The sequence below is a fragment of the Dendrobates tinctorius genome, unplaced genomic scaffold (assembly GCF_039654945.1).
Source record: "Dendrobates tinctorius isolate UK_male_01 unplaced genomic scaffold, ASM3965494v1 ptg000314l, whole genome shotgun sequence".
NCBI classification, from domain to species: domain Eukaryota; kingdom Metazoa; phylum Chordata; class Amphibia; order Anura; family Dendrobatidae; genus Dendrobates; species Dendrobates tinctorius.
Genome location: NW_027361981.1, coordinates 519,376 through 531,669, shown reverse-complemented (window position 1 = coordinate 531,669; position 12,294 = coordinate 519,376). Strand labels below are relative to the sequence as shown.

The 12,294-nt window shown below is 47.0% G+C and overlaps 1 protein-coding gene across 3 annotated transcripts in view; it reads left to right on the top strand.

Annotated features, from left to right (window-relative positions):
• UGDH (UDP-glucose 6-dehydrogenase) overlaps positions 1 to 12,294 on the top strand; it is a 57,112-nt gene that overhangs the window by 32,737 nt on the left and 12,081 nt on the right. For all 3 annotated transcript variants that reach the window (XM_073561086.1, XM_073561085.1, XM_073561084.1), the window contains 2 exons: positions 9,260 to 9,428; positions 11,161 to 11,262. In XM_073561086.1, the coding sequence (XP_073417187.1) occupies positions 9,267 to 9,428; positions 11,161 to 11,262 (264 nt within the window). In that variant the 5' untranslated portion in view covers positions 9,260 to 9,266. The remainder of the gene's footprint in view (positions 1 to 9,259; positions 9,429 to 11,160; positions 11,263 to 12,294) is intronic.

The following is a 12,294-nucleotide window of genomic DNA, read 5'->3' as shown; positions in this document are numbered from 1 at the left end:
TGTGCCGGCACACTGGAGGGGGGAGGCAGAGCTGTGTGCCGGCACACTGGGGGGGGGAGGCAGAGCTGTGTGCCGGCACACTGGGGGGGGGAGGCAGAGCTGTGTGCCGGCACACTGGGGGGGGGGAGGCAGAGCTGTGTGCCGGCACACTGGGGGGGGGGGAGGCAGAGCTGTGTGCCGGCACACTGGGGGGGGGGAGGCAGAGCTGTGTGCCGGCACACTGGGGGGGGGGAGGCAGAGCTGTGTGCCGGCACACTGGGGGGGGGGAGGCAGAGCTGTGTGCCGGCACACTGGGGGGGGGGAGGCAGAGCTGTGTGCCGGCACACTGGGGGGGGGGGGGCAGAGCTGTGTGCCGGCACACTGGGGGGGGGAGGCAGAGCTGTGTGCCGGCACACTGGGGGGGGGAGGCAGAGCTGTGTGCCGGCACACTGGGGGGGGGGAGGCAGAGCTGTGTGCCGGCACACTGGGGGGGGGGAGGCAGAGCTGTGTGCCGGCACACTGGGGGGGGAGGCAGAGCTGTGTGCGGGTATATAGGGGGGAGGCAGAGCTGTGTGCTGTTATACAGGAAGTGGGGGGCGCGCAGATCTGTGTGTTGCTACACTGAGGGAGGCAGATGTGCCTTTGTGAGGTATGAAGAGCAAACTGCCCCCTGCTGTACATGGTGTATAGTATATAATGTAAACCAGGTATACGCTGCTGTGAGAACACTACGCGGTGCTCCGTATATACTGTATACCAGGTATACGCTGCTGTGAGAACACTACGCGGTGCTCCGTATATACTGTATACCAGGTAAACGCTGCTGTGAGAACACTACACGGTGCTCCGTATATACTGTATACCAGGTATACGCTGCTGTGAGAACACTACGCGGTGCCCCGTATATACTGTATACCAGGTATACGCTGCTGTGAGAACACTACGCGGTGCTCTGTATATACTGTATACCAGGTATACGCTGCTGTGAGAGCACTACGCGGTGCTCTGTATATACTGTATACCAGGTATACGCTGCTGTGAGAACACTACGCGGTGGTCCGTATATACTGTATACCAGGTATACGCTGCTGTGAGAACACTACGCGGTGCTCCGTATATACTGTATACCAGGTATACGCTGCTGTGAGAACACTACGCGGTGCTCTGTATATACTGTGTACCAGGTATACTCTTCTGTGAGAACACTACGCGGTGCTCTGTATGTACTGTGTACCAGGTATACGCTGCTGTGAGAACACTACGCGGTGCTCTGTATGTACTGTGTACCAGGTATACGCTGCTGTGAGAACACTACACGGTGCTCTGTATATACTGTATACCAGGTATACGCTGCTGTGAGAACACTACGCGGTGCTCTGTATATACTGTATACCAGGTATACGCTCCTCTGAGAGCACTACGCGGTGCTCCGTATATACTGTATACCAGGTATACGCTGCTGTGAGAACACTACGCGGTGCCCCGTATATACTGTATACCAGGTATACGCTGCTGTGAGAACACTACGCGGTGCTCCGTATATACTGTATACCAGGTATACGCTGCTGTGAGGACACTACGCGGTGCTCCGTATATACTGTATACCAGGTATACGCTGCTGTGAGGACACTACGCGGTGCTCCGTATATACTGTATACCAGGTATACGCTGCTGTGAGAACACTACGCGGTGCTCTGTATATACTGTATACCAGGTATACGCTGCTGTGAGAACACTACGCGGTGCTCCTTATATACTGTATACCAGGTATACGCTGCTGTGAGAACACTACGCGGTGCTCTGTATATACTGTATACCAGGTATACGCTGCTGTGAGAGCACTACGCGGTGCTCTGTATATACTCTATACCAGGTATACGCAGCTGTGAGAACACTACGCGGTGGTCTGTATATACTGTATACCAGGTATACGCTGCTGTGAGAACACTACGCTGTGCTCCGTATATACTGTATACCAGGTATACGCTGCTGTGAGGACACTACGCGGTGCTCCGTATATACTGTATACCAGGTATACGCTGCTGTGAGAACACTACGCGGTGCTCTGTATATACTGTATACCAGGTATACGCTGCTGTGAGAGCACTACGCTGTGCTCCGTATATACTGTATACCAGGTATACGCTGCTGTGAGGACACTACGCGGTGCTCCGTATATACTGTATACCAGGTATACGCTGCTGTGAGAACACTACGCGGTGCTCTGTATATACTGTATACCAGGTATACGCTGCTGTGAGAGCACTACGCGGTGCTCTGTATATACTGTATACCAGGTATACGCTGCTGTGAGAACACTACGCGGTGGTCCGTATATACTGTATACCAGGTATACGCTGCTGTGAGAACACTACGCGGTGCTCCGTATATACTGTATACCAGGTATACGCTGCTGTGAGAACACTACGCGGTGCTCTGTATATACTGTGTACCAGGTATACTCTTCTGTGAGAACACTACGCGGTGCTCTGTATGTACTGTGTACCAGGTATACGCTGCTGTGAGAACACTACGCGGTGCTCTGTATGTACTGTGTACCAGGTATACGCTGCTGTGAGAACACTACACGGTGCTCTGTATATACTGTATACCAGGTATACGCTGCTGTGAGAACACTACGCGGTGCTCTGTATATACTGTATACCAGGTATACGCTGCTCTGAGAGCACTACGCGGTGCTCCGTATATACTGTATACCAGGTATACGCTGCTGTGAGAACACTACGTGGTGCTCTGTATATACTGTATACCAGGTATACGCTGCTGTGAGAACACTACGCGGTGCTCTGTATGTACTGTGTACCAGGTATACGCTGCTGTGAGAACACTACACGGTGCTCTGTATATACTGTATACCAGGTATACGCTGCTGTGAGAACACTACGCGGTGCTCTGTATATACTGTATACCAGGTATACGCTGCTCTGAGAGCACTACGCGGTGCTCCGTATATACTGTATACCAGGTATACGCTGCTGTGAGAACACTACGCGGTGCTCTGTATATACTGTATACCAGGTATACGCTGCTGTGAGAGCACTACGCGGTGCACTGTATATACTGTATAGCATAATTCTGATTAAAAGTTTTGAGACTGAAACTTTGGTTTTGTGCTTCTGTGTTTTTAGCTTTTTCTGTGGTAACTGCTGAGCATTTCTTACGTTTTACACTTTTATTAAATACATGCATTATATGGAAAGACTGAATATTAGCAGAGTTGGCCCTTATTTCTGGAGACTTCTGCAGTTCTTGATCACTTGCTGGATATCCGCTCCTGGGCCAATTCCTGACTGATGACCCATCCTTGTCTAATCGCTGCTTGGAGATTATCTGGGAGTTTATCAATCTCTGTGTTTGCTCCTCTGCTGTTTGAGGATTGGCCACAGGTTCCCTTAGGGATTGATATCTGGTTGATATGGGATTGATATAGTTTCAGTGTTTTGTTTAACAAACCACTTGCCTATCACTTTTGCCTTGTGACATGGTCTCCATCATGCTGGAAATAGAATTGCTCATCACTAAATCTTTCGGATGGTTGCGAGACTTTGCTCTTGGAGGATGTTTAGATATAATTTTCTATGCGTGGCATTGTTATTAGGCAGAATTGTGGGTGAGCCCAATAGCTTGGCTGGAAAGACTTTTCATCCATGGAGGAGGATCTCTCACCATTTTGGCTAAGATGACTGCCATGAATAAAGGATGGGACCTAAACATCCTCCAAGAGCAAAGTCTCCCAACCATCCAGGAGTAATTCAGTGATGAACAATTCTTTTTCCAGCATTGCCTAACAAACCCATAAGCCGTTTGACAGCTGTGAGACATGCAGCCATGGGGACTCGAGCATAGTATTCGAGCACATCGAAGTCACTCCATTAGCACCCGAGCATGCTCAGATAACACCTTATACCTGCACGTTCGCTCATCACTACCGGTTGTCAGTCAGGATTTGGCCCAGGAGTGGACATTCAGCTGCCAGGAAGGCGAAGGGCAGAAGACTTGGAAAAATAAGGGACAATGCTGTAAATAGTGTTTCATAAACTTGGTGTATTTGTCAATAAAAAGTGTAAACATTTATGAAATACTGATAATTGTATAAACAAAAAAAAAATCTCACTAAAAGAAGCAAAAATTTGTGAAAAACAAAATTTGTCAGTCTCCAAACTTTTGGCCAGGATTGTACCTCTACACTGCAGAGGGGACATTACATACTGAGGGGGGATACACTAAGCAGCATGTCGGGTCTATATACTAGAGACCCTACATTGTACTGTATACCCTGCTGATCCTGGGAGGGATCCGATCGGAGGCACGGAGGTTCTAGTCTTTGCTGCTACATCTGATTTTGATCTGGAGGCTCCTTTAATTGGATCCATATTTGCTGATCCCTTTCACGTAATCCCCGGGAAATGGGGCCATAGAGGGTCCTTACTGTATGAAACCTGATCTGTACGTTGCTCCACATGTGACGCTGTATGTATGGGCTGTGGATTGCTAATGACTCGGGGCTCATAGGAAGAAATCTACACATGTGAACTATTCAAGAGCAGAAGCTGGGCCGACACCAACAAGGGTTTATTACAGCAATCTGTGTATAGAGGGAAAAAATCCAAAATCGGGATTGGTTCCTAAAGAAAGTAAAAGTAGAATTTCCTTCCGTCATATATCGGAGTTAGGGACACATGCTTATCCTATAATCGGACTAGTAGGAATCCCCATGTGCCATTCTCACTGCCCCTATAGGGTCACCACAGAATATTCGCTGCCACTGGTAAATCACACATTCTCCAGATAATTATTTCTGGTGCCGAATATGTAGAACTACAAGTCAAGGCAAATCTCATGTAGTAATCGTATAATAAGAAAGCCACTGATTATATGTAATGGCTGTGACTTGTAGTTCTATATATTGCAGTGTGATCTCCCATAAATGTATGGTTCTTCTTCATCACTGCGGTAATTCTCTCCATACCCAGTGATGATTACACTGGACGAGGGCCCACCGCTCTCATGAATGCCCCCTATTCACACAGTGGATGAAAGGCTCCTTTTACTACCTGCACAGACGAGGTCGCCCGCACGTCGGGGGTCTCCTGACACTACATCACAACCTTTATTTATGGCTCCCGCCATCTTGGCAGTGGAGATGATCAATAACTATCGTAGTTATTATACACGTGTCAGACAATATTACTTTATAACACTGTCTATTTTGTCTGCTAACTTTAAAATTTCTTTGTAGTTACATCTGGTACTGGGAAAGCTGGGTAGCCATTCTTCGCTACATCTGGTACTGGGAAAGCTGAGTAGCCATTCTTCACTACATTTGGTACTGGGAGAGCTGGGTGACAGCTTAAACCATTATCATTCATCATTTACAAAAACCACATCCTTTCTTCTTCATCTTGGTGACATTCCATTGGGCCATGTAATATATCGGAGCCCTGGCATACAGCCGGCGTCCCCAGGGTCCCCCTCCTCCTTGTGACGTAGATTTCCTTCTCCTGAACCCACACAGTGATGGAGCGGAATATGACGTAATCACCAGGCAGGGGTGAGGGGCCCATTACTAATGTCCAGGGGCTGTGAGCAGCATGGACCTCTAGGCGTCTACCTTTTCATGTAGGACTACTGGTAATGTAAGAGCTGAACCTGTGGAGAGTTATAGGTCTGGAGGGCTGGTTCAAGATTAATTTAACATCTCTGGTGTAAACAGGTACGGACTGGGGATGAAATTCAGCCCTGGCATTTGAAGTCACACAGGCCCATGATGTCCCCATCCCCAAGCACCAGATGTGATATATTACTAATATTACCCTGGATGGATGAAAGCAAGATTTACTACAAGACCAATATTTCTAATCATACCCGTGGCCTGCTGGGGTAAGTGACGGAGTCAGCGACTCTGTGCTCCATCACAACTCTTAACAGTGTGGGTGTCATGAGAACACCGATTCTGTTAGCAACGTAGCGGACAAGGCGGCCCACGACCAGACAGGCCCTTCTGGCATTTGCCAGAATTGCCAGATTTCCAGTCCGGCCCTGGGTGTAAAGGACATCACTCTGTTCTGTAAGGTGAGCGGAGTGTGTGCTGTCCGGCTGTCTGTCTCCCACTATGTAAATGCAGATGTAGCAGAGCTCGGGAGATACCCACCATAGATAAGGCTACATTCACACATCCGTGTGACTCGTCCTGTTGCTGTCTTTTTCTAGAGCCGCACATTGATCAGTACACACATCTATGAGACTTGGTGCATGTCATTTTCTCATGCGTTTTGCAGATCAGAGATGGCCATTAAAGAGAATCTTGTCAGTAGGATCGCCCCTCCTAAGCCGTCTAGTCGTAGAAAGATGAATAAAGTGATACCTTTATCTACGATCCAATGTTTTATACCAGAAAAATCCATGTTTTCCTTAATATGTAAATGAGCTGTTAAGATCTATGGGCCAGCCACTGAGCACATGAGAATCTGCCTCCATAGATTATTTTAGAAACACTCTAGGAGAGAAAAGCGTAAAATAGGGTCTTATCCGATGACAGTTCCAAAGGATTTATTAGTTCGCACTCACCTAGTTTTCCAAAATGTAAAAGCATGTAGGACTCATCAGGGTTGACAGCTGCCGCAGATCCACAGGTCAAACCATGTGACCAATTCACAATAGCAAATAGGAGATGTGGATAATACCCATGCTGCTGTAGAAATCCCAAAATATGGATATAAAGATTATATTTTATTCACTATTCTCTCATCGCGTTTCGAAGTTCACATAACTTCTTCCTCAGGAGATGCATAAGTCTTATATAGATTATTTTACATGAAAGGGGACGTTACCAGTGTGAGACATGTAGATCAGGAGAGAAGACTGTCAGTCATTACATGTCTCACACTGGTATTGCCTATTATCATTAATAATAATCTATGGAGGCAAATTCTTATGTGCTCAGGGTCCGGCTCATAGATCTTAACAGCTCATTTTCATATAAGGTAAAAAGTATTTCTCTGTAATAAGGCATCGAATAACAGATATAAAGGTGTTATTGTATTCAGCTTTTATGACCTACATGCTGATATAGTCAGCTTAAGAGGGACAATACTACTGATGGACTCCCTTTAGAGTCTGAGGATCCATGTAAATTGTATGACACACAGAAGACAGGCTTAAGGTACTGTCACACTTAGCGATGTACCAGCGATCCCGACCAGCGATATGACGCGGTCAGGATCGCTGGTGCATCGCTAAGTGGTCGCTAGTGAGCTGCCACACAGGCAGATCTCACCAGCGACATCACTGGGGACGGGGGTCACTACTTACCTGTCACACTAGGCGATCCTGCGTCCTCCCGCCCGGCTCCACGCGTCGCTCGTCGTCACAGCAGGAAGCGCCTGACGAGAAACAGTCCAGGACGGTCTCGCGCGATCAGCGATAATCAGCGGGGGAGCGGTCGGAGGTAAGTATCAGACACAGCGATATTGCTAGCGATATCTCTTAGTGTGACAGTACCTTTAGAGTAATATCTGTTTTAACTGTTATATTGTTAAGAGTCAATGAATAAAAAAGTTCACGCAGTCTGTCTGCTTCAGTGAAAAAGATAAAATGGAAGCAACTAAGATGACATCTGAGAGGAAAAAAATTGTCCTGTTTCGCTTGCATGGTAATAGATGTGTGAATGTAGCCTTAGGGCTCGCTCTCACGAGCGTTTAACTCAGCTCAGTGCTCTCCGATGCTTTACCGGACGGAACTCTGACCGGTGTTACACTATGGAGCAATGCAGAGCTTCAATTTTTTTTTCCCCTCCTACAGTCCCAATTGGTCTGTAATTAAATTGTGGCTTGCTGCGTGGGGCTGTGCGTATCTGACCTACGCGTCCATTCCAGTCTATGGGTGCGTGTGAAACATCGGACTGCACTCGAATGTCATCTGAGTGCGGTCCGATTACCACAGACTATGGTGTAATTAAGTTCTCTGTCTTCTCCGTACCTGTTATACAACTCATTCGAGAGAAGCAGATGTTAGTAAGATGCACCCCCCCCCTCCCCCCATCAGAGTTTGAGCCGAGTGTCCTTACCATATAGTCAATCTGATGCTCTCGGAAGACCTTTCTAATTACTGAGGGTCTGACCCCTTTACTGCTGTTTCCCATCATTCTTTTTCCCTGCCCACCCAGATGTGCAGGAAACTGAACCTGCCCATTGAGTGGGATAGATGTGTGGCTGGAGGTGTAATTCTCCCAGCGTCTGACCCTAAGAGTGTGTGCACACGCTGCGTATTCTGCTGCGGATCCGCAGCGGATTTGGCCCTGCGGATTCGCAGCAGTTTCTGCTGCGTTGTACAGTACCTTTTATTCTCTATGGAAAATGAAAACCGAAGTGCACATGCTGTGGATTTTTCCGCGCGGATTTGCTGCCGTTTCAAATCCGCAGCATGTCAATTCTTTGTGCGGATTCCGTAGCGGTTTTACATCTGCTCCATTGTACAGGTGTCAAACCGCAGGGTAAAACCGCAGGCTACTCCGCAGATAAAACGCAGGTCTTTTTCTTTTGACCTGCGGATTTTGCCAAATCCGCACGGCAAAATCCGCAGGACAGTCCGCAACGTGTGCACTTACCCTAACAGATCTTTTCTTGGTGACTTATCATAGGCCAGTTTGAGATGTCTGATATATGTATTGCAGTATCGAACACGACGGGTGGGTCCCCAGAGCGAAGTGCCTCCAGGTTTCTATGAGACCGATAGTTCAGGTCAGGAGATTCAGCGGTTGGGCCTGGTGTTGAGAGCAAAGCCTACATGTAGGAACCCATCATTGGCAATATGACATTACTAACATGGGAAAGCTCAAGTCTTGAGCAATAATGATGAACCCCGTGTGTGGGGCCCTACTGTACCTCCATTATTGTATTCTCAGCATTGGGGTAATGGGTTCAAATCCCACCAAGGACAACATCTGCCAGGAGTCTGTATGTTCTCCCCATGTTTGTGTGGTGTGGGTTTCCTTTGGGTTCTCCGATTAAATCCCACACTCCAAAGACATACTGATAGGGAATCTAGATTGTGAGCCCCAATGGGGTCAGTGATGATGATGCGGAATATGATGGCAATATATAAGTGCTATATCAGAGCTTCTCTGAACATCTACGAGTATGTTTTGCGTTACCGCCCCCATACATATGATGCCACCATATTGCCTTTATAGTCCTTATAGCTGGACGGAGCTGGCTCATTACCTTATTATAAGAATGTGATGTTAACGATTATATTTCAGCATTGCAATGTTTCAAATTAAGAAGATCTGCTGCATCGGCGCTGGATATGTTGGCGGTCCGACCTGCAGCGTCATCGCGCACATGTGCCCCGATATCAGGGTGACAGTGGTGGATGTAAACGAGGCTCGAATAAATGCCTGGAATTCAGACACCCTCCCTATATATGAGGTAAGGACTCTTCTGCAGATGTGGTTATGTCCTAAGAGCTTACTCTTAAATCAATCATCTGTCTGTAGTGATAAGCGAGGTTGGACAAAGTGTTTTCTGAGCATGCTTGTGTCCTAATCGAGTAATTTTGGCATGCTCGAAAAATATACTCAAATTCCTGTGGCTGCTCGACAGCCACAACACACGCAGGGATTTCATGTTTGTTAGACAATCCCTCCCATGTGTTGCGGCTTATAACAGCGGACACAAGTGTGCTAGGATAACGCTTTACCCAAGCACGCTCGCTCTTCACTAGTCTGTGTCTCTGGTCTCTGTCCATGTCTATCACACAGTCATACATCAGAGTATTGTAAGTGGCCCTGTACATGATGTGCAGGCACGGTGACTTTTTCATGGGTTGGACTCGAGCACTTGTTTTTCTGGTTCTCTATTTCTTCTATTGTGGTTAAGAATAAATCCGTGGCTGAATGTGATGTAAAGGTGCCACACACGGGAGCACAAACCTAGGCTGGTCTCTGAACGACCAGTGCTCGCGTGCGGCCATACACACCTCCCTCCATATTGGCCTCAAACTGGATTTATGGGTTCGAAAACGCAGGACATCAAACCACAATCTTTCTGGGACTATTCCTTCATAAAAAGAGATTTTAGAAAAAAAATGTTTCCTTGCAATACATTACTCCCACCTGTACACCTTCAGTATTCGGTGAGCTTTTTACCTCAGTATGTGTAAGCCAAAACCAGGAGTGGGTGATAATACAGAAGTGGGGACGGGTTTCTATTACACTTTTCCTCTCCTGGTTTTGGCTTACAAATACTGAGGTAAAATGCCGACCAAATACTGAACGTTTGATCGTGGCCTAATCTGGCTGTGAGATGGCTGTCTGCCAAATCGACCATCTCTCCCTCCTTCCCCAAACCCATGATCGCTTGATTCTGCTGAGTGTTCATGTGTTGTCAATACAGAGGGCAGAGATGGCGGCTGCCGGACGCCTTATCTCTCCTGAAAACGTCGCAATCGTTAATGAAACTGCAACGTCTCTCCCTCAGCATCATCTATCGGGGGAGAGGAGACCCTTTATGCACTGACTCTATTCTCACTGCTTTACATGAAACCTCTACAAAAAAGCCTCTTATTGTAAGAAAATTGATAATGTTGGTCTGTAGATATGTGAAGGGACTTGACGGAGGTCACAAAATCTAGAAAATGCAGCTCTTATGTGTGTGTGACTAGTAATTGTGCGACACAGAAGGTGATCACTTCCTGAGGATTCCAGCTGAGATCTCCAGAGTGCCAGCTCAGCACAGGAAGCGCAGCACGTCTGCCCCTAGGGGTCAGCACGAAAACTACACCTAGTAAAGCAGAGCAGTTCCAGCACTGGATATGCTGGAGTGTACACAAGGATATCCATCTATGGTGCAGTAATTAATATAACCATCTACCTAAGTTATATCCTGCAGCATAGGACAAAAGCAGTGACATAAAATTGTTGACCGGTCTGTTTCCGGTGGGATCAGTTGTGACATCTTCCTGCAGTGGAAAGAAGCATTTTTCTGTCCGGCTTTGGATGTCGGAGCTCAAGGTGAAGAACATCCAGCTGCAGCTGTAGACATGAAGCCGGCATTGTCCTTTCATCTTCTGAATTCTCCCTGGGTAGAGGGTCTGGCTGTGTTGACCCTATGTGGGGGCCGTTATTATAATTTTTTTTTTTTTTTTTTTTTTTTCTTGCAGCCTGGACTGAAAGAAGTGGTTGAATCCTGCCGAGGAAAAAACCTGTTTTACTCCACCGACATTGATGCAGCCATACAAGAGGCTGATCTTGTGTTCATTTCTGTAAGTTATTTATTTTTATAGGTTCTCGTTTTTGTTAAATGGGTAAAATTACCTGTATAAAAAAGAAGCGATATTGCAATTTACTGTTTGTTTAAAATCCTCCCCGCTCTCAAGAATGGAAGTATTTTTTTCTTTTATAGTTTACCGTTCACTACCTAGGTTATCTGCCACCTCTGCAGTCTTATCAGAAGTGGCCGGTGTCCTAGGCCAAAAGTGTGTGCTTGCTAGCTCTTGGCTATACAGCCTATGACTGCTGCTCTGAAGCTGGCAGATCGCTGGATCAGCAATGACCCTGCCCTTCTCCAATGCTGCGGAGGTGAAGCTTGCTCTGTTTGCGCAGTGATAGAGCGAACGGTTCGGACCAGTGACACGACAACACGATTGGTCCGAACCGTCAGTCATAGCCACTTACATGGAGCGCTGAGCTTCTATATTCAGGAGCACAGCACTTCTCTGCCTCTCGGCTTACTGCTTGCCTAAAGGCAGTGTGCTCCTGAAGATAGGAGGCGAGCACACCCAGCTAGTGGCATACCTCAGTCTCCTGTTGATGCTAAATAACGGGAGTGTACACCTCCTTTTAGAAGATTTGAGCATTGTGTCCACAGAGCCTTAACTAAGGATGCCGACACTGCTATATATCATAGCGCTGTCTCTGGGTATAGAGGTTCTGAGTAAGGAATGAGAGGCCACACTTATAAGGGTAGCTGTAAAGTCACACCTGTCTATTGTAGGGATTCAAGTAGGCTGGTGGCAGTTTGGTTATACAACGGCACTTTGTTCCAGTGTAATACTGTCTTAGGTTTATTTGTCATAAACCATTAATAGAGGTTACATAAAGCAAAATAGCCTTTCCCTGGGTTAAACAAATAACAACACGGGAAGAAAACAGTCCCTTCTCTGGGTAGGCAAAAGATATAACATGGTCTCTACCATGCAGCAATCCTGGCAATACTTCTCTTTTTGGTCAGCAATAATGAATAGACGGCAGCCCCCACACACTTGAGCGACTTCAGCTGCACTTTATAGGACCTG